Raw genomic sequence first — 21,284 nt, 5'->3', positions numbered from 1 at the left:
TCCTCCTGCTCCATCCCTGCCGGGTGCCTGGACCATGCGGTTGTGGGTCCCACGGCCTGGGCAGGGGGTCCCTGGGGTGGAGCCATCTCTGCTCGCCGCCGTCTCCCTGGCTCGGCGGCTCCGCATCCCGCTCTCCTGTTGCTCAGAGATGTGGAGGCAGTTGCTAAGAGACACCGACACGTCAGTATCGGGCCCTAAGGAAAAAAAAGAGGAAAAAAAAAAAAGAGACAGAGAAAGAGAGAGACAAGGGAGGACGAGGAGGAGGAGGGGAGGAAGGAGGTGGGGAAAGACCTGCTCCCATCACCAGCCTCAGAGCAGCCTTGGCCGCTGCTGCCAGAGCCCTGCTCACGACTTTGCGGCCTCTGGGGTGTGGGTGGCCTTGGGGACCCCCACATCACTCCCTGGTGTCTCCCACATCGCCACCCAGGACTCCCACATCACTGCAGGGAGCCAGAGCCTGCTCCCACCTGGCCAGTGAGTACCCTGGGAGACTCCAGTCCTGCCGGAGGGGTCGGGGGGTCTGTGGGGATGGGGATGGCTCTGGCAAGGTGGGGTGGTGGGAGAGGATGGAGTTGGGAGGGTGTGGGTGAGGGAGGATGGAGCAAACATGGTTAGGTGGTGGGGGGCAAGGGCAGGCCTGGGAGGACCCCAGGTGGGTGCTGAGAATGGGGGTCTTCCCCCAGGAGAGAGCAGGGAGTGTGTCTCTGGCACCAGGCTGAGCAGGTGGTGGCGTGGGATTGACAGGGGGCTGGCGGGAGGCTGTGGAGCAGCACCTCCACTGCCCACCACCAGCCAGGATGGGCTGGCCAAGGTCAGCAGGACTGAGGGGCTCTTTTGTAGCTGAAATCCCCAAGTTGGTCTCAGAGGAGTGAGGTGATCCTGGCATGGTGGCACAGGGAGGGCATGGGTGCCCCACAGGCCACCTGAGCTGCAGCAGTTGCGGACTCCCCAGTGGGGCATGTGGCCAACACGGCTTCCTCCTGCTCCTCTTCCTCTCAGACAGCTGGTGACAGCTCTGCTGGTGCCCCCGGCGGGGTTCATGTGCCCCCCGAATGCCACCAGGATGGCAGGAGCATCGCTGTGACCGCTGCGAGCCAGGCCCTGCTGCCAGCCGCCAGCAGAGCCCTCGGCGTGAGCGGGCGGGCAGGATGGCCCCCGGCACCCCGTGAGGGTCAGGGCCACGAGGCCATGCTGCTGGGCCCCTGGCTGGTGGCGGCGGCGGTGGCGGTGGCGGCGGCGGCCGGTGCGGGCTGCCCGGTGCTGTGCAGCTGCCGTGGGCAGGTGGTGGACTGCAGTGGGCAGCGGCTCTTCTCGGTGCCCCCCGAGCTGCCGCTGGACACCGGGAACCTGAGCCTGGCACACAACCGCATCGCCAGCATCCCGCCAGGATACCTGGGCTGCTACGGGCAGCTGCGCGCCCTCGACCTGCGCAACAACTCGCTGGCGGCGCTGCCGGCAGGGCTGTTCCGCGGCGCCCGGCGCCTGGCACACCTGGACCTCAGCTACAACAACTTCAGCCTGGTGCCCGCCGACATGTTCCGCGAGGCCAGTGGGCTCCTGCGCCTCGACCTCAGCCACAACCCGGGGCTGCGGCGCGTCCACCCCCAGGCCTTCCGTGGGCTGGCCCAGCTGCGCGAGCTGGACCTGAGCTATGGCGGGCTGGCGGCCATCAGCCTCGACGCCCTGGAGGGGCTGCCCGGGCTGGTGGGGCTGCGCCTGGGGGGCAACCCCTGGCTCTGCGGCTGTGCCATGGAGCCCCTCCTCAAGTGGCTGCGGGGTCGCATCCAGCGCTGCGCCTCGGGTAGGTGCTGCCAGACCCTCCCAGTCCCCATCCATTCCCACTGCGGGGGCTGGCAGCTGGTCTGATGCTGTGCCCCCCATCCTGCAGATTCGCAGCAGGCTGAGTGCTGGGCCCCCCCTGAGGTGGCGGGGGCCCCCCTGCTCTCGTTGACGGAGGAGAGTTTCCAGGCCTGCCACCTCACGCTGACGCTGGACGACTATCTCTTCATTGCCTTTGTTGGCTTTGTCGTCTCCATCGCCTCCGTGGCCACCAACTTCCTGCTGGGCATCACGGCCAACTGCTGTCACCGCTGGAGCAAGGCCAGTGAGGACGAGGATGTTTAGGTATCACCACCGCCGCTGATGGACCCCCACCCCGGCCACCCCCTGGCCCGGCCACCCCCACGGGGACACCAGACTGTGCCTTGTCCTCATCCCCTCCCGCTGCCCCCTGCGCCAAGGTGGCCCTCGAGACGCCGGGGACATCAGGGGACAGACCCGCTTCCTTTTGCCCCAAAATGGGGAGGTTTTGCCCTCCCCTCCATCACTGACAGCTTGGACCCCCTCCTGTTCCCACTGCCCAGGACTGATGGAGGCAGCAGCTTGGGGTCCCAAGGAAGCAACCCCTCACCTCTGCCTGGGAGAGGCAGAGACCCCCAAGGCTGCGTGTGCCTTCGGGACCACAGCCACTTTCCTGGGGAGACCGAGGAAATCCCTGCTTTCAGCCCCAGAGCAGCACCACTGGAGACCCCTGAGTTCTGCCCACATTCTCCAGCCTCCCTGAAAATCCAGGGGGGCAGGAGGTGGTGCTGGCACACAGCTTGGCACCACCACTCCAGGGGACACCTGCGCCTTGCTGGTGACACCAGGAGATGCCAGGACAGCACCGGGACCACCAAGTCCAGCAGTGGGATGAACTGTTACATGTTCCAAGTCCGGGATCTTCCAGGGACAGCTCCTCCCTCCTCTTCTGGGCCAAACTGGGCACCCCTTGCCCACCCTGGGGGAGGGTCAGGAGGAAGAAGGAGCACCAAAAAAGGGCAAAAAAAGAAAAAAGCAGAAAGCCAACGACCCTCTGTCCGACTGGGGCAGCAAAGACCCCAGTGCCTGTGTCACCCGTCCCCGGTGCCAGTGTCCTGCTGTCCCCCTGTGGAGATTGAGCACCCTGGGGCAGGGGGCAAAGAGAGGGTGGGCGGTTTAACCCCAACCCACCCCCAAAGGGCTGCGGCTGCACCCCCAGCCCCAGCGCTGTCCCAGGAAGGGGCACTTGGCCTCTGCCTTCTCTATTTTCTCTGTTTTTTTATTATTTTCCTGCTGGTGAACCCTCCATGCCCGCTCCACCCCCCCTGCATCCCCTACATAACTCCCGCATCCCCAGACCAGCCGCACGGGCACCTCCTCCCGCAGCCACCTGGGGGACCCCAGAGCACGGGGCATCCACCGACATCCCACCAGCTCTTTCCTCTGCCTCATCCTCTTTTTGTATTTCTTTTATTTTGTTTATCTTTTATTTTTTTTGCTTTTCCTTCCTTTTTTGTTTTCCTTCCCTTTTTCCTTCTCTTTTTCCTTCCCTTTTCCCTTCCCTTTTCCCTTCCCTTTTCCCTTCCCTTTTCCCTTCCCTTCCCTTCCCTTCCCTTCCCTTCCCTTCCCTTTCTCTTCCCTTTCCTTCCCTTCCCTTTCTCTTCCCTTTCCTTCCTTTCCATCTTATTGACTCCTTTATTAATTTTCTTTTTTTTTTCTTTTCTTTTTTCTTCTCTTTTCTTTTTTTTTTCCTTTTCTTTTCTTTTCTTTTCTTTTCTTTTCTTTTCTTTTCTTTTCTTTTCTTTTCTTTTCTTTTCTTTTCTTTTCTTTTCTTTTTTTTTTCTTTTCTTTTCTTTTCCTTTTCTTTTTTTTTTCTTTTCCTTTTATTTACTGTTCTTTTTTCTCTCTTCTCCCCCCTCCTGCTCTTTGTACGTTTTGTAACCGCGGGTTTTGTACCACGGGGCACTTTTTCAGCGCCAAACCTCGACAATAAAGAGCATCAAGCGCAGCCAGGGCCGGGACACGGGTGTGTGACAGGGACACACATGTGTGTGACAGACACATGTGCACGGCGCCAGCCTTGTGCGTGCAAGGCGCAGGCAACGACCCCCAACCTGCAGAAAGCATCAGTCCTGCTTTTCCCTCCAGCGCTTCCTGTTATTCCTCCGGCAGCATCTCCCGGCCCCGCTGGGGCCCAGCTGTGGCCGCCGGGTCACCTCCCTGTCCCCGCCCTGCCCGGGACCCGCTCCCCGCGGGCAGAAGGACGCGGGGCTGTCCCGCCTCGCCGGAGCCCGGAGGTCGGGCAGCAGCTGTGTCGTGTCCGGCCCCGCCGGCGGCCCTGGTGGAGGGGAGGGGTGGGGGCAGCGGCTGGACAATGGCCCCCAGTGCCCACACCCAGGCTGTGCCAGACCCTGGAGCACCTTCGGTGACTGCTGTGGGGTTCCCGGGGCACCTCCAAACCCTGTATGTCCTCCATCCATCCATCCATCCATCCATCCATCCATCCATCCATCCATCCATCCATCCATCCATCCCTCTATCCATGTACCCATCTTTTTCTCCTTACCTCCCCATCCATCCATCCATCCATCCATCCATCCATCCATCCACCCACCCCATTCCCACCTCCCTTCCCAAACCTCTCCCACCCACCCAAATTCCACACACACACACACACACACACCGCCCTTTTCCTCTCCTCCATCGTCCCCCTTCGTCTCCTCCCCAAGCCCCGCAGGGTCGCACAGGGACCCCTGGATGTTCAGAGGTTCCTTCACACAGGTCAAACCGGCCACTCATGGGTGGGTCGCGCAGGGCTCGGTGTGGTGGGGGCACAACGTGGTAGGGTCGCCCCTTAAATGCCACCCCCGGCAGCCACTGCTCCCACCCCACAGTGGTGAAAGTTTCTGAGCTCTGAGTGTGACAAAGCACCGACGCGGCTCAAGCAAATCCCTGTTTTCCAGGCACAAACGGAAGCTGGAGCCCCCCACCGACGCCCCCCCGGCCTCCGTTTGCTTTGGGGCGGGAGGTGTGAAGGAGCCCGAGGTGGGCTGTAAACACGGAGGTCACTTCAAAGAAGCAGCCCGAGGACATCCTTAGCACCACCAGATTATTTCGACACCCCCGGGCGGGATGGAAGGGGGGAGTGTGCACATCCCGTTTGGCAGCTTAGAAAAGCGAGCGCGGGGCGGGGGGGAGCTGGGGAGACTCCCTGGGCCAGAGGGAGCTGCCCCTGATCCCGTCCCTGTCCCCCTCCCTGTCCCAATCCCCATCCCCTCATGTTCCCCTGCTGGAGCCCAATTTTGCCTCCAGCCAAGGGGCCCTGTTTGAACACCTCCTTTTTCCCAGCCCCACGTTCCGGCAACCAAGGCTTGAGGACCCCTGGCCCTGCTCACCGGCTGAGTTGGGACCCACAGCATCCCCAAGGCATCACATTTTGGGGTTTGAAAGCCTTTAGGTTCCCCTGAGGACCCTCCCTCTCCAGCCTTTCCAGAGGTTCCAAAAGCATTACTTTTTAGGATTTGAGGGTCCCCAGGGACTTCAGGGAGCACATCCCACATTCCCTAGTTACCCCAAGGTTCCCAGAACTTTATGTTTTAGGTATGGAGGGTCCCCACACTATCTCAGAAGCACATCCCCCACTCCCCAGCGATCCTTTCCAAGGATGCTCCCCATCCCCCCATCGCCCCCCCCCGCCCCCCCGCCTCCCCCCCCCCCCGCTGTCCCCCCTCTATCTTCCCTCCTCATCTTCCCTAGGAACTCACAGGAAGGCAACACCTTCCTTATCTCCTTCCGACGGGTGGTCCGGCCCCGCTGTCCCTCACCCCCGGCTCCAGCCTTGTTATTTTCTGGAGCGTCCCTGCATTTGTCCCCAGAGACTCCTGAGCCAAACATTTCCCTCCTGGAAGGGAAAGGGAAATCTCCAAGAGGCAGATAGAAAGTCAGCAGCTCCGCCTCCGCTGGCCAGGTGCCTGCGGCCATTTCCGTGCCCTGCTGCTGCACCAGCGGGGGGGAAACAGCAACCTTGACATCCCCATCATGCTGGGGTGTTTGGGAGTGGAGGAGGGATGCAGAGAAATAGAGATGGATAGAGGGAAGGAAAGGAAGATGGTGGGATGGGGAGGTGGAGAAAGGGAGGGAAAGCAGGATGGAGGGAATTATGGAGAGAAGGAAGGATAGAATCATAGAATCATCAAGGTTGGAAGAGACCTTTAAGATTGCCAAATCCAACCATCAACCCTGCACTGCCACTGTAACCTCTAAACCACTAAACTGTGGATGGATGGATGGATGGATGGATGGATGGATGGATGGATGGATGGATGGATGGATGGATGGACGGACAGAGGAAGGAGGGGACTGTTGGATTGATGGATGGACAGCTGGATTAACAGATGAGTGGTATCAAGGGGTCTCTCCAGGGTGAGGGAGCCTGGGCGGCATCTGGAATGTAAACACACTTTGGGAGGTGGCCCTGGATGACACATTCCCACCCCTCAAGCCCACCCAGCCCGTCGGCCAAACCAGATCCACTGGAAAATCCCCCCAAGGCCCGCAGCAGGCTCCAACCCCCCAGGTGAGGGGTCTGTGCAGCCCCCAGCCCCCAAAGTGCCCCCTCTATTCCCTCTCTTTGGACAAAGGACCATCCCTGTATGTGGGGACTGCAGCTGATGGCCCCTAACCATGGAGTGGGGAGCAGGAAGGCGGAGGCAGTCCCCCTGCTGCGACGGGAAGCCTCCCAAGGAACCCAGTAATGATCTTGCATCCTTTCCAAGTGAGAGCAAAGGCTGAGGAGATAGGATAGTTCATCACCAATAAACGAAGGATGTAAATAGCAAATAAGGGGAAGATTTATTTCAAGCGGAGCCTGAGGAAGCGACAGGGCCCAGGGGGGGAAGTGGGACAGGAGCCATTTGGTGACTCACCAAAATCCTGGTTGGGGTAAGCCAGGGTCCTGCCCAGCATCCAAACCCTCAAATCCATGCCCAGGGGGTCCCACATCCTCCTTCACACCCAGAGGGTTCTGTGCCCCTGTCAGCACCCAGGGAGTCCCATGTCCCCATCCCTCAGGTGTGGGTATCTCACAGCACCAGGTCCCATTTCCATGCCCGGGTGAGTCACCCAGGGCTTGTCCTGGCCTCAGATAAGGATAAAAGCCGGGATTTGGTGGGACAGTGCAGCTGCCTGTTGCAATCAAAGCTCTGGGACTGGGACAGGCAGGCGCCCACAGGGCCAAACACCCCCATCCTGGTGCTGCAATGCTCCAAAGTTTTGGGGTTTTCCTACATTTCCCAAAGTATTCCTGAGGAAGAGACCACGGAGAGTCTGTCCCAGGCTGGAATCCCCACCAGGGTCCAAAGGTGCCATGGAGGGACCATGGGCAGCCACAGGGTGCAGAGACTCCCCCATAGTGAACACACACACGGACTACACACACACACACCCCACTCACTAACAGACACCCTAAAGCCCAGTTGTATCTCCCATCCCTCCTGGCTGCCCCTCACCATGTCCCCCCCAGCCCCCTGAGGGAACTGCACACACACTGCTCCTTTTTAAACCAAAATTCATTTATTTGTCACAAAACACAAAAGGTGCTGGGGGAGCCGCCCCTGCCTGAGCCCCCCAGGGGCTCCTCCTCAGCTTTGCCCAGCCCCTGCCTCAGTTTCCCCCTTCCCATGAGCAGGGCTTTTCAGTGGAGGGTCCCCAAAGCAAGCCAGGCTCTGGGGTGAAGCAGAGGTGGGGGGTCCCCCCGAGGAGACCAGCTCAGGGGGCACCAGGGGTGGTCAGGGGGACTCAGGCACGGAAGAGCGTCTCCTGGGTGGCAGGGTCCAGCTTGCCCCCAGGGTTGGGGCCCCCCTTGCCGCCAGGGGGGTGGCTGTGCCCCGAGGAGTAGCTGGCGGAGCGCTCCGGGCCAGGGCTGGGGGTCCGGCAGCACAGGAGGGCAGCGCAGGCGTGGCGAAAGCGGGGGTCGAAGAAGGCGTAGAGGAAAGGGTTGAGGCAGCTGTTGATGTAGGCGATGCCGGTGCAGTAGGGATGGAGGTTGTTGAGGAAGGTGTGGAGGGCGCAGGACCAGGGCAGCACCTGCAGGTCCATCAGCACGTAGAGGGTCTTGACCAGGTGGAAGGGCAGCCAGCAGCCCCCAAAGGTGGCCACCAGCACCGTGATGATGGTGAGGAGGCGCTTGCGCTTGCGGAGGCCCTCGGCTCGCTCCCGGCGAAAGTGAGTGGCCACAGTGCGGGCAATGAAGAAGTAGCAGGTGAGCATGACGGCAAAGGGAGCCACGAAGCCCACAGCAGTGGAGGAGAGCCCCAGCCCCACCTCCCAGGCACCCTCTGACCCCAGGGCCTCCAGGTCCCTGTAGTCCATGTAGCAGGTGATCTTGGTGTCCTCGCCGAGGGCGGCCGCCCGCCGCAGCACCAGGGCTGGCAGGGCCAGCAGGGCTGCCAGTGACCACAGGGCCACGGTGGCCACCAGCCCACTGACCCGCAAGCGCAGCTTGGCAGTGGCCAGGGGCCGGACAATAGCCAGGTAGCGGTCAAAGCTCAGCCCCGTCAGGCAGAAGACGCTGGCGTACATGTTGACAAAGACCAGGTAGCTGCTGACCTTGCAAGCGGCCGTGCCAAAGGGCCAGTGGTAGCCCAGCCAGGTGTAGGCGGCCCAGAGGGGCAGAGTGACCACAAAGGTGAGGTCGGCGGCTGCCAGGTTGGCGATGAAGGTGTCGGCCGAGCGCCGGCGGTCGCGGCCACCCTTGAAGATGGTCCAGAGAACCAGCCCGTTGCCAGCAGTGCCCAGAAGGAAGACCAGCAAGTAGATGGTGGGCAGCAGAGCCAGCGAGGGGCCCCACTCCGCATACTCGCAGTAGGTCTCATTGTCGCCGTAGGCATAGGCATCCGTCGCCTCCTCCATCCCAGCACTGGGCTCGGCTCAGCTCAGCTCATCACGGGCTCACCCGCTCCTCCAGCCCCTCTGAGCTACCCTGCGAATCCCACCGCGTTACCTCCCCTTCCTCCTCCTCCCCGCCCTCCTCCTGGATGGGACGGACAGGACAGGGCAGGAGGGACGGATGGACGGGGGGAGCCCCCGTGGGAAACTTCGCAGCTCCCCCCACCTCCATCTGGCTCCTTCCCAGGGGGTTTTACCGAGCTATCACCCGTGTGTAAACGCACCGACCCCTGAGATAACCCTGTCCCCTGCCACACCCCGCGGGTTTGGTCACCCACCACGGTGTATTTTGGTGCTGGGATCAGAGCAGCAGCGCCGGGGGGGCTCAGAGCTGGGGGGGGCCTCAGGGGTCTACCAGCATTTGGGGGTTTCACCTCAGGGTGCCACAGGGGTGTCACATGCTGGGGTTGCATTTTGCACAGGGAGTGTCCCATCAGGCACTTGATGGTGGGGGGCGCACTGGGGGTGGGCTGTAACACTGGGTCGAGTTGCACGAGGCGTGGCGGCGGGGGGGGGCTGCATTTGGCATTTTGCAATTTGGCACTCAGGATTCTGCATTTCACTCCCAGGTTTCCCTGTAATGTGCAGAAAGTGGTGGCTCCAGGAGTCCCCCAGTGCTGGGGTCCCATTTTGAGCACAACGTGCCAGGAAGGCTTTTAGGCATTTACCAAAAATCCAGTGCAGGGGGCACTGGGACCCCCCAGGCTGCAAAAGGACCATTTTAGGGCAGCAGCTGCCACCAGAACCCCCAGTGCATCCCAGCTCCACAGGTCAGTCACGGAGACGGATGTAGCAGCTCCTTCGGCTGAGCCGAGAGAACAAAGACCCCTCCAACCATAAATAAACGTTGGCGGGAGGGGACAGGAGGGAAGCCCCCTGGTGGTGGGGCCGGGGCTGTGAATGCCCCAAGGACTGAACTCACAATTCCAGTTTGGGGAAAAGTGGCAGAGAAGCCAAGCAGGACTTTGCAGAGTGATGTCTGAAGTGTCCCAAGTCCCCTGGGACATGCTGAGGGGTCTGGGCTGGGGTCTTGGCTGAGGGGGAATTAAATACAGACGTGCTGAGGGAAGGGGCAGGTTTAACACCTGAGCGCAGGAACAGAGGCTGGGTGGGGCCACAGAGCCCCCCCAACCCCTCACAGGCAAAGTGGGGCTCTTCTCCCAGCAAAGGGGTGTAAAGAAGGGGTTGAGGGCAGAATTCAGTGGCTGAAATAGGGTGGAGTTCACAGGGGTCTCCAAAATGAGACAGAGTGATATCAGGGGGAAAGGGGCTGGTAAATGAGGGTGCAGGTTGGGGGGGGCCCAGAGGTGGGGCATGGCAGCCATTGAACCAGACACTGAATTGGGACCTGCAGTGTCAGCAGGCAGAACAAACCAGGGCCTAATCAGGCTGGAGATAAGGAATGATCCCATATCCCAGTGCCCAGACAGCCAGCTTGAGGGGAGTGAGGAATTGAATATAAAAGCTGCTCAAACTGACAGCAGAACCATAAGGTTAAAATGCCAAGTTTGATTAAAGAAAGGCTGGAACTCCCACTCCCCAGTGCAGACACGACTAGAGACTTTCCACTAATTGACGGCATTAACGGGGAAACTCCAGTGCTGCTAATGAGCCCCTCCCAGACCACAGCAATGCTGCCCAGGCTGCTCCCACCGTGGCCAGAGACTCATTTATTAGCAACACTGTTAATGAGCAGTGTTATTAATGACTATTAATAACAATCCTGGCTATCTCTATCCCATTGGAACATGGCACTGGTATCGCCCTTCCAGCCAATACACATGTATCCATTTCCAACCCTCACCCAGGTATCCCTTTCCAAAAGCTGGGGGGCTGAGGGTCCAGGTCACCCCCTCACTGACCCAGTCACCCTTGGTGCCACCTCGAGGATCCTCGTGATCCCAGTTCTGGAGAAGGACACTCCTGCCCCAGCTAGGTTTGTAGTGGCCACCAGCAGTGGGTCAGTGGCCAGGGCTGGGCTGATAATGAGCCCATGGGGCTGATAACGAACCCTGTTATCTGCAGCAGGGGGCTGCAGGGGGGCTCTGTGAGGAGCTGCTCTTCCTGCAGGGCGGGGGCTGCCCTGAGCATCACTGAGGTGCTCTGGGACCCTCATTCCCCAGGCTCCTGCACCAGCGGCTCCACTGGAAACATGCCAGGCTGTGGGGGGTTGTGGTGAGAGCCCCCCCAGGGGTGGGATCACAGCAAGGCCTCTAAGGGCAGGAAGGGCAGTGCTCGGCCCTGCACAAGGAGGGATCCAGCAGCTTCCTTTAAAGCAGCGGGAGTTACTCACATCCGACCGGGGAAGCAACACCCCTTGGGCAAAGCTCCTGTCCCTCTGTTCCCCCTTCCTTCCATGGGCTGTGCCGGAACAGCCAGCCCCGGGGTGCACTGTGGGCACAGAGCTCCGCCTGCTGGCCACCCCCACGCAGTGTCCCCATCCCACAGGGACCCCTGTGACCCCCGTCCAGGGCCCAAGAGAAGAGCCAGGACCCCCGGACTAACCAGCGAGATTTTATTGTCTGTGGCAGTGGCACCATGAGCCGGACCCACTGCCCTGTGTCTAGGGTGATACACGAGCAGGGGTGAGGGGAAAGGGGGGGCTCTTGCCCACCCCCAGCCCCAAGGGGACTGAGGAGATGGGACACAACAGGGGGTCAGGGAGGGGGAGGAGGTGTTGGGGTGGGGACAGGGACCCTGCGAGCTCGTACAAAGTGCATAGGTGTGTGTGTATGTGTCCCCACGGGAGGGGACAGCCCTGGTTTAGGGAGAGCGGCCATCGGCATCGCGGAGAAAGCCTGCAAGAGACACATCAGGGAGGGGCTGAGGACCAGCAGGATCCCCCCCAGGGGTGACCCAGCCCAGGGGGACTTAGCTGGAGCAGGCAGGAGAGAGGGAGGTGCCCTCCAGCAGTGCAGACTCCAGAGATGTGGGGACATCTTCCACTGAGCCACCCCATCCAGGGTGCCACAGCCAGCCCTGCCCTCACATACCCCTCTAGCCATCCAGGACACACAGTCCCCCACACAGGGGGCATGGGGAGGTCTCAGCTTGGGGGTCCATGCCCAGCATCCCCTCAACTCCCACACTCACCCCACTCAAGGCTTCTTCCTCTTCAGCTTCAGTGCCTGCAGCCAGTGTGGGGGTGAGGCCTCAGATCTGGGGTGTTGATACAGCATCAGCATGAGCCCCCCAAGATCAGCCCCAGACCCCCTTTTGCCTTCACAAGGGTCCTGTCCCTACACTTACCCTGCGGATTTCTCTGGCTTAGGGGGCAGCGCCGGGGGTTTCCCACTCACGCCAGGGATCTTACAGGACTTGGAGCGCTGCACATGGTGGTCCTTGTGGGGGGTCCCCTTGCTGTCCCCTGATGATGGCCCCTCCTCTGCAGAGCGGTTGCGGCCCCTCAGCTTGGCCTGGAAGTAAAGAGCGAGGTCAGTGGGACACACAGTGCTCTGCCCCCCAAATCCTCCCACTGCCTCCTCCCTGCATTCAGCCAGCTCCCAGCCACACCCTAACTCAGCTTCCCCCTCCTTGGTTCACCCCTCCCAACTCGGGTCCAGGGGTCCTACCTTGATGGCAGAGGCGCTGAGGCCAGGGAAGAGGGGCACCTTGACCCCCCTGCCTGAGGGGGAGCCGCGCATCCGCCGGCTCCGGGGCTCCTCCACTGTCTCCTCGTCGGAGGACGCTGCTGGGGCTGGCCGGGGCTCTGTGGGGACAGAGGGACAGTGTCACCATGACATCTGTACCAGGATCAACACCCTGCTCCCAACCCTGTCCCCACTGGGCTCACCCGTGGAGTCCCTGAAGATCCAGCTGTCCCCCTCGGTGGCAGCAGGACGCAGAGCTGGTGCCCGGTGCCGGCGCTTGCGGCCCAGGCTGGCCTTGGTGCGGAACACACTGCTGTCCAGGAGCTCCGTGTCCTGCCAAGCCCATGGGACAGGTCAGCCCTGGCATGGGGAGCCCAGGGACTCCTCACCCCAGTCACTGCACCCCTACAGCCCCCCACAGCAGTGCCAGGGACCCTCAATACCCTGTCCCAGGGGCAGCAGGGTCAGAGGGCAAAGCCCCCATCCCCAAACACACACTCTGTGACAAGCCAGGCCCCCACCAGGCTGTAGAGGCAGAATAGGAGTTACCCTCTCCCTACTTACCTCCAAAAAAGGGAATTCCGGCCCCTGCTCCACAGGCCCGTCAGGCTGGGGGCTGCCAAGGGAGAATGGCTGCTCCTCCCAACCCTGGGGTCTATCCCCATCCGGGTGGTCTGAGGCAGGTTCCTCCATCCCTGTGTCCACTGGGATCCTGCTGGCAGCCTCCAGCTGCAGAAGGGGGGCTCCGGGGCTCTGTGGGGCAGCAGCCAGCTCTGGGGGATCCCTCTCCTCCTCGGTGGAGCAGGGCAGTTCTTCCTGGGCAGGCTCCACAGTTGGAGGGTCAGCCAGAACATCACCCATTGGTGGACTGGGGGTCGAGAGACAGAGGCTCCTGCTTGGGAGACAAGGCCCCTGAATTGCTTCAGTCCCAGATAACATAAGCCCTTCCCATGACCCAAAACCCCTCTGGCCACCTCAGGGGAAGCTGCTCCCTCGCTGCCATGGCCAGTGTGCTCCTTACCTGTCCTGTGTGTTGGTGTGCTCTTCCAGGCTCTGCTTCTCAGTGCTGAGGTCCCGGTTGCGAGCGGCACAGCGGGCACCAAAGGCACTTGCCCACTCACGACGCTTGGCCTCGGCATCCTGTGGCTCCATGCTCCAGCTGTCCAGGTCCTGGCTCCAGCGCGCATCATTCGTGTCCAGAGAGAGATCCCTGTGCCAGCCTGCCAGGGACTGCAAGGCCCCGGACATGGAGCCATCAGAGGCTCTGGCACTGCAGGGGTCTCGCACCTGCTCTGTCCCAATGCTACCAAACTGGTTGTGGCAGTTGTCACCTCCTCCAAGCTTGTCAACCCAGTCCACGCTGCCAGAGCTGCCATGTTGCTGCTGGTGGGCACTGCTCCAGGTGGGCTCCTGGGCCAGACGATCAGGGTGGCAGGAGCCGGGCACATCCTCTTGACTGACTCCGACCAGCCCAGTCTGGCCAATGCTGCCCTCACCAGACAAGCTCAGCCAACCTGAGATCAACTCCTGCTCTTCCTTCATGGGGATCACAGAGCCATGCTCCCTGTCCCGGGCTGCTCCACTGGGGCTGAACTCCCTGTTCTGGCCCTCCACATTCCCGGTGCTGGACCTGTCCCCCCAGGCCACTCCACTGGGGCTGAACAACTCCCCATTCCGAGTCTCCATGTCCTCAGTGCTGTACCCATCATCCCAGGCTGTTCTACTGGGAGTGAATCCACTGTCCTGGATCTCCATGTCACTGGTGCTGGATCTGTCATCCCAGGCTGCTCTGCTGGTGCTGAATTCCTCATCCTGGTTCTCCAGGTCCCCAGTGCTGCACTCACTGGCTTCAGGCAGCCGGCTGGGGCTGAATTCCCGGTCCTGGCTCTCCATGTCCCTGGTGCTGGATTTGTCATCCCAGGTCAGCCTACTGGAGCTGAACTCCTGCTCCTGACTTTTCATCTCCCTGTATTCACCAGTCCAGGCTGGCCGGCTGGGGCTAAACTCCCTGTCCTGACTTTCCATGTCCCCAATGGTGCACTCACTGGCTTCAGGCAGCCGGCTGGGGCTGAATTCCCGGTCCTGGCTCTCCATGTCCCTGGTGCTGGATTTGTCATCCCAGGTCAGCCTACTGGAGCTGAACTCCTGCTCCTGACTTTTCATCTCCCTGTATTCACCAGTCCAGGCTGGCCGGCTGGGGCTAAACTCCCTGTCCTGACTTTCCATGTCCCCGATTTCACCAGTCCAGGCTGGCCGGCTGGGGCTGAACTCACGGTCCTGGTTCTCCATGTCCTGGGTGCTGTACCTGTTATTCCAGGATGCTCCACTGGAGCAGAATTCACGGTCCTGAGTCTCCACATTCCCAGTGCTGCACTTGCTTTCAGCCAACCGGCTGGGGCTGAACTCCCTATCCTGGCTTTCTGTGTCCCTGTATTCCCCAGTCCAGGCTGGCCGGCTGGGACTGAACTCCCGGTCCTGGCTCTCCATGTCCCGGGTGCTGTACCTGCTGTCCCAGGCTGGCCAACTGGGACTGAGCTCCTTGTCTGGGCTCCCAGTGTCCCCAGTGCTGGATCTGCCAGCCCAGCCCAGTGTAAAATCCTCGCCCTTGCTCCCAGCATCCTGGCTGCTGTATTTACTGGCCCAGTCTGAGGTGGGCTCTCTGTCCTTCATCTCTGTGTTGCTGGGGCCGTACCTGCCCACCCAGGTGGGCTGCCCAGAGTGTGGCTCCTTGTCCAGCTGCTGGCTGTGTCCCGTGCTGAGGCCGCTGCCCCAGTCAGCCTGTCCAGAGCTGAGCTCCTCTGCACTGCCAGCATGGCCCAGGCCATAGCCTGGGCCCCACTTTGTGCTGGCACCAAAGTCTGGATCCTGGCAGCTCTCCCCAGCACCAAGGGACTGGGACCAGTTGCTGCTGCCCAGTTTTGTGTCCCTCATGAGCTCTGTCCCTCTGTAGTCGCTGTTCCAGCTCTCCTGGGCAGTGCCAAAACGCCCATCCAGCCTTGTCCCAACCTTGTCACTGGGGATGCTGTCCCAGCTGGATTTGGCCTCGAATTCCTGCTCCTGCTTGGTCTCAGCAGGCCAATTTCTCTCCTTGGACACAGCCGGGCAGTTCCAGTCGAAGGACCTAGCTTGGCGAGGGCGACCAATGCCAAACTCACTGCACAGGTCCTTCCGTGACCAGCCCAGCAGGTTCTGGGGGAGGAAGGGGGAGAGGGGTGAGAGAGGTTAGAGGAGGGTACAGCCCTGGCTCCAGCAGCAGAGTTGTGGAGAAGGGGGTAAATACCCTGGGATGCTCCTCACCAGCCGCTCCCACTTGGCCTCCACCCACTCACCCATTTTGTCCTGTCCTGTCCCCTCCCATTCCACCACTCAGTGTCAGAAGAGTCCAGCCCACATTAACCCCACAGAGTACCTCACACCCTCTCACCTCTGGCGAGCCGTGTCCCGTGGTGTGGGCCCTGGGCGATGCCAGCAGCTCCTTCAGCCAGCCTGGGTCAGCGTGGGGGTCGGGGCCCTGTGGAGGTCCTTCATCCTGGCCTGGTCCCCCAGGCCCCTGCTGGCCTTTGGGGCCATCACCCACCCAGGCCAAATCAGCTCGAGGGGCTGGATCTGGGGGGGCTGGATCCAAGGGCGCAGCTGTGGTGATGCTGGGCTGGGTGAGGGGCTCAGGCTCCGTTGGGTCCCCGCCAGGCTCCGTCAGGCAAAGTGGGGAGTGGGACACAGGGGCATCTTGCTCTGCCTCCACTTCCTCCACCTCCTCCACTGAGCTCTCAGCCTCCCGCTGGGCCACGGGACCCCCTGGGCATGGAGCCCCCTCTTCCCTGTGGCTGTCAGGCCCTTCAGACCTGTGGTCCTCTGTGAGGTTGGGGGCTGCAGCCTCCCCATCTGACTCTCCCTCTTCGGAGAGCCCCGAGTCAGGTGTCTCCCGGATGGGGGAGCGGGGTGGGAAGGCTGGCAACCGTGCCCCCCGTGACGGGAACGTCCACTCGAAGGACTGGGAAAGGCTCCAGCCAGATTCACTGCCCAGGAAGGGCTCGGACAGGGTGTCTCCAGGCCGGGGCAGAGCACTCAGTGAACCTCCCAGCTCCCCCAGGCCCTGACCCGTGGGTGGGGACTGCAGCACACCTTCTGAGGAGCGCCGCAGTCCCGCATCCCGGGGAGGGGGTCTGAAATCAGGACCCTCGTGGGACTGTGGGGACACTGCAGAGTCATCATGTCCCTCTGGGGAGCCTGGGGGACAAGAAGCTTTGCCAAGGGATGGGCTGGGGGGGCCCAGGTACTCGGCAGCAGCCTCGGGAGAGCCAGGGGGGCAAGTGACTCGGGGTGGCAGTTTGGGAGTGCCAGGTGGGCTGGCAGTGTCAGGGGATCCCTCCCCAGGAGTGTGGGGGGAGCCAGGGGAGCGGGAGGTGCCGAGATGGGGTTTGGTGGCCAAGGGAGCGCCTGGAGCCTGGATGGAGGGAGCAGGGGCCTCGGTTGGAGGCTGAGCAGGGAATTCAGGGGAGCCAGGGGGCAGTGTGGAGGAGTCAGGGGCCAGGAGCTCAGAGAGGGTATCCGGGGATCCGGGGGCTGGGGCAGAGGGCTCGGCAGGCTGAAAGGGAGCTCCTGGGGCCGGGGCCGGGCAGATGGGGGGTCTTGGGGAGCCTGGGGGTCCGAGGGCCCCCAGCTGGAGAGCAGAGAGCTGTGGAAAGAGCCGGTGGGGCGTCATGTCACTCAAGAGACACCCCCAAGCATCATCCATCCCAAACCTCTGGAGGCTCCCACGCTCCAGCCCTGTTCCCCTCCCTGCACCCAGGGCAGGAGATACCCACACTGTGTGCCAGTACCAGGCTGCTCCTGTGTGACTCAGCCCTGGTGTCTCCTGGCACCCTGGCCCTGCTCCCAGCCTGGCCCCCTGCTGCCCTCAGACAGATGGAGAGGAAGGAATAAAGCAGGAGGAAGTCAAGACCCCTGAGCCCAGCCCCCTGCACTGCTTGGGGATGGCATCCCCCTGCCTAGCACCGCTGGGGTTTGCCAGGGTGACCCAGTGCCACCTGCAGTGTCACTGTGGCCCAGTGGCCCGGTCACCACCCTGAGAGAGTGCAGTGGGGGCAGAGGGACTGGCGGGGAGCCCGCAGGGCCTGCCCTGCCACATACCTGCCAGGTCACCAAACTCCGGCTGGTGACTCATGGCTGCTCCCTGCCCACACCTGGCACCAGCGCTAGCACCTGCCACCCCCACACTCCCAGGCCCTGCACCAGGCTCCAAGCACACAAGGAAATGGAACCCCCAAAAGAGGCAGCCAACACGCCGAGGAGAAAGGAGAGACACGCACCCCGCAGAGAGGGAGCCCCGGAGGAGACAGGAGAGCCCCGAAGGAGAGAGCCCAGGAGCGGAGCCGCCGCAGCGCCGAAGGACAAGGCCAGCACTCACATCAGGAGGGGATGGCGGCCTCCGGTGTCCATGGGGGTCCCCGGCACAGCTCAGCCCGGCTGACGGGGAGCCACTGTGGAGAGAAAGGGGAAAGGAGGGTAAATCCCACTGTGTGCCTCAATGCTTCTCTCCCCACACGCACTGAGGAACCGCCTGCTCCAAACCACGCTCCGTGGTCGCAGGGAGCCAGGGTTGGGTCCGACCATGGCTGCACACCAGGCCCCTGGCTTGAACTGCCAAGGGAGAGAGGCAAAGTGGCCCCAGCCCCTCTTCCGGAAAGTTTTCAGTCCTTTGGGAGCGAGTTTCTCACACTGCAGTTCAGAGCAGCCCCCGCCCAGCTCTCCCTGAGGTGCCCAGCTCTTGGGAGGGTTGCCAAACTCTGGCTCCAGCCAGGAGTCCCACTGATCTGTCCCACAAGGCACTCCCTGTGCCTTGGCATGGCCTAGCAGGGAAAAATAGTGGGGCTAGGAAAATGGGAGTGTTTCCCAGGGTAGCAACCCCCTGCCCGTTATTCCCAGCCCAGTGGCTGGCTCAGAGCCCACCCACAGGGCTGCAGGCAGCTTCTGGTCTGGAACAGCCCGTCTTGTGGTCAGCACTGGCAGCCACAGCCTTCCCATGGAGGCAGCTCCAGGTGTTGCAGCTCAGGAGGAACTCAGACCCTGTGCTGGCAACCAGACCTCAGCTCTATGACATTCCCAGCCCCACGGGGATGTCTTGGAGTGATGTCCCCTGTTCCCACTGCTACTCTCACTCAGGGGTGAGTCCCTGGCCCCTCACCTTGTCTCAACCACGAGGTGTCCATCATCCCCCATTCCCAGCTCGCCTGCTGTGGGTCGGAGTATCTGGGGGCCTTCGCCAGTAGGGTCTCTGTCCATCTCCCCACTGGGACGCCTCCGGAAGGCAGCGAAGGTCTTGGAGCCAAAGCGGGAGGAGGGATCTGAACAGAAGGGCGAGAGCCAGGCCCGATCTGGGCTGCCCGGGCCTTCCCTGCTGTCCATCTTGGCCAGGATCTCCTCCACAGTGGTGCCCGGGAACCGCTCTGGCCTGGTGGCCACCATCACCGGCGTCACCTTGAAGGGTGCCGGGCCCTTGCGTGAGGGGGTCGGTGGGGTGGGGGGCACCTCCTCCTCGGCAGCTGCCACTGGGGGCGATGGGAGCTCCTTCCCGTTGGGGGTCTCGGGCAATTTGACAGTGAAGGAGGGGCGTCGGAGGGGCCCCCCTGCGCCGCCTCCACTGTAGGGCTGGGGCCCGGCCAGGCGGTTCATCTTCTCAGCCGAGGGCAGCTCGGGCCGGGGGTGTCGCGGGCCTGGTGCGAGGGGCAGCACCGGGGGCTTGGTGGGCACGGCCGGCTTGGGCAGCACACGGGGCTTGGGCCGCACCGGCGGCTTGGGGCGCACGGTGCCTGCAGAGAGGAGGGGAGGGGAATGCGGTCAGGGGAGCACCGCAGCCCCTCGGGCCTGGCACAGCCCTCGGACACCTCGGGGAGCTGTCCCAGCAAACACCCCACCTGCAGCACTGACCTTTGTCGGGGCTGCCGGCCAGCCCAGCCCCTCCGGTGCCAGCAGCGGTGGCACAGGGCACGGCGGGGTGCAGGGGCTGTGGCTGGGAGGCCATGGCGACGCGGGGGGCACAGCTTAGGGTCAGCCCCTGGGGAGAGAGAGAGAGGGAGGGAAGGAGGGAGAAGTGTTTTGGGGAGTACCCCGTGCCCGGCGGGACCCAGCAGCAGGCGGGAGGTGCCCAATTGCCTCCCGGCCCGGTGCCAAGCCCTGTCCAGCTGTGCCAAACCGCGGTCACGCCACGGTAACACCCTTGGTACACCGGCCCTGGCTCACCTGAACCTGCCTGGGCAGCAGCAGGCCTGGAAACCGCCCCGACCCCCACACCGTAACCACACGGACCCCCTCCGACACGCCCGGTGCCGTGTGGCCACTCCTTTACATGTCTGACCCTGCGCTAACCTGTCCCAACACACACGTGTCACTCCCACCGACCTCTGCCAACCCTCAATCACCGGGCCGGCCCTCAGTTTGCCCCAGTCCCCACCTCACCCCACCCGTCCTGCTCATCTCCCGTCCCCCACCCCGGGCCCCCGGCAGCCCCGAAGGCACCGCCCGACCGCCCGAGACCCCCCGCCAGCCCCATCGCAGCGGTCGTGGGTTCACCGCTCACCTTCCCCACATCAGCCTCATGTCCGGGGCGGGCCGGGACACACGTGGGGGGCGCAGGGCGGGCGGGGAGGGGGGTTACTGTCCCCACGGGTCTCACGCTGCTGCCGCCGCCTCTCCCGTGACTCACCGGGGCTGCGGGGACAGGAAAAACCCGCTCGGTGCCTCCTCCCGGCCCTGCGCTCCCTCCCTCTTTCCCTCCCCTCCCCGCCTCGCTCCCTCCTGCCCTCGCCGGGGTCCAACCCCCCCCCCCCCCGACCCTCCTTCCCTCGCCTTCCACGGGGGAACCGCCGCCCCAACGCACATCTGGAAACCATCGAGCCCGTTTCCCACCCCGGGATGGCGGCGGGGCCCCGGAATGCGGGGTCGGCCCCCCCGGGGTCCTCCGCCAGCGCGGCCTATCCCCGTTGCCACGGCAGCGAAGCCTCCGCTCGAATCGCCGAGTAGGCCACGACCGCGGCCTAGCGCCGTCCTCATGACAACGGAGCCCCCCACCCAATTCGGGGGTCCCGCGCCCGTGGTGGCCGCCGGGGCCGAAGCCGCGGGATTCCTCGGCGGGCACCACGGGCCCGGGGGATCCCGGTTCTCCAGACCCCCATGCCGGAGGAGCGACCCCCGCTCACCCTCCGCCGCCGCTGCCAATGCATATTCATGAGCCCCCCGAGCAACGCCCCCAACGCCAGAGAGGGGCGGGGCGCAGCGGCGCCGCGTGGCGAGCGCACCATAGAGAGGGCGGCCAGAGAGTCCCCCAAAACGGGGTGGGGGGCACCATGGAGACCTCCAGGACCCCCCAGTGACCCTCAGGGGCCGGGAAGGGCCGGGCAGGACCTGCTGGACACCCCCTGAATGTCCCCGTTGTGAATTACTCCTCTCGAGGGGTCCTCCAACAGTGGGGCCTGCGGCCAGAGTGGCCGAAATGGAGTAGTGAGGTGGGGGTTGCCATGACAACAGAGCCTCCATTTGGGGGTCCCGGGTCTGCTGTGGCCGACAGGAACCCGCGTCTTTGGCCCCAGAGGGCACAGGGGACCCGAGGGGGGCTGCTACTGCTTCCCCGTAGCCCCATCGTGGCAGTGCCGGTAAAGGAGGTGGAAAGGGGGGCACGGGCAGCCATGGGGTCCCCCCGGGGCCGGTTCCAGACCGGGAATCGTCCGCAATCAAAAACCGGAGGGGAAACGGAGCTTAATCGGATCAACCCCCTCACGAGGGAGATAGAAAAACCCCCAAATGGCATCAGGATCGAGCGAGGGGCTGTAATTAGGAGCCCTGATGGCTGAGCAGGGGCTGGGGGCCGCTAATGGAAGGTGGGGAGAGAGTGAGGTCAGCCCTGGAAGCGGTTCAAGGAGGGGAAGGAGCTCCCGAGTGGCTGCGGGAAGGAAG

General features: G+C 62.9%; 3 protein-coding genes across 4 annotated transcripts; 1 reads left to right on the top strand and 2 right to left on the bottom strand.

The window, feature by feature from the left end:
* Positions 1-270: 270 nt before the first annotated feature.
* LRRC55 (leucine rich repeat containing 55) lies at positions 271-2,405 on the top strand. The gene is made up of 4 exons (XM_071559558.1): positions 271-474; positions 1,000-1,801; positions 1,889-2,124; positions 2,364-2,405. The coding sequence occupies exons 2-3, from the start codon at positions 1,189-1,191 to the stop codon at positions 2,122-2,124; spliced, it is 849 nt and encodes a 282-aa protein (XP_071415659.1). The 5' UTR covers positions 271-474; positions 1,000-1,188; the 3' UTR covers positions 2,364-2,405.
* Positions 2,406-7,360: 4,955 nt separating this feature from the next.
* Positions 7,361-9,163, bottom strand: APLNR (apelin receptor). Its single transcript, XM_071559557.1, has one exon. It carries the CDS (start codon positions 8,707-8,709, stop codon positions 7,597-7,599), a length of 1,113 nt encoding a protein of 370 aa, XP_071415658.1. The 5' UTR covers positions 8,710-9,163; the 3' UTR covers positions 7,361-7,596.
* A 2,083-nt stretch (positions 9,164-11,246) lies between these two features.
* Positions 11,247-20,574, bottom strand: TNKS1BP1 (tankyrase 1 binding protein 1). Of its 2 annotated transcripts, none has more exons than XM_071559179.1 (13): positions 20,531-20,574; positions 19,912-20,042; positions 19,263-19,389; positions 18,520-19,144; positions 17,743-17,815; positions 15,760-17,010; positions 13,357-15,524; positions 12,900-13,230; positions 12,539-12,668; positions 12,318-12,454; positions 11,995-12,161; positions 11,839-11,904; positions 11,247-11,543 (listed from the first exon to the last, which is right to left on the bottom strand). In XM_071559179.1, the coding sequence occupies exons 3-12, from the start codon at positions 19,354-19,356 to the stop codon at positions 11,844-11,846; spliced, it is 5,037 nt and encodes a 1,678-aa protein (XP_071415280.1). In that variant the 5' UTR covers positions 19,357-19,389; positions 19,912-20,042; positions 20,531-20,574; the 3' UTR covers positions 11,247-11,543; positions 11,839-11,843. The 2 variants fall into 2 exon arrangements, with proteins under 2 accessions (XP_071415280.1, XP_071415281.1); XM_071559180.1 differs by having other exon boundaries at positions 12,900-13,227.
* Positions 20,575-21,284: the final 710 nt, after the last annotated feature.

The sequence above is a fragment of the Pithys albifrons genome, chromosome 6, assembly GCF_047495875.1.
Source record: "Pithys albifrons albifrons isolate INPA30051 chromosome 6, PitAlb_v1, whole genome shotgun sequence".
Lineage (NCBI taxonomy): Eukaryota > Metazoa > Chordata > Aves > Passeriformes > Thamnophilidae > Pithys > Pithys albifrons.
The sequence above is the reverse complement of the archived record's forward strand: the minus strand, read 5'-3'. Positions and strand labels throughout refer to the sequence as shown.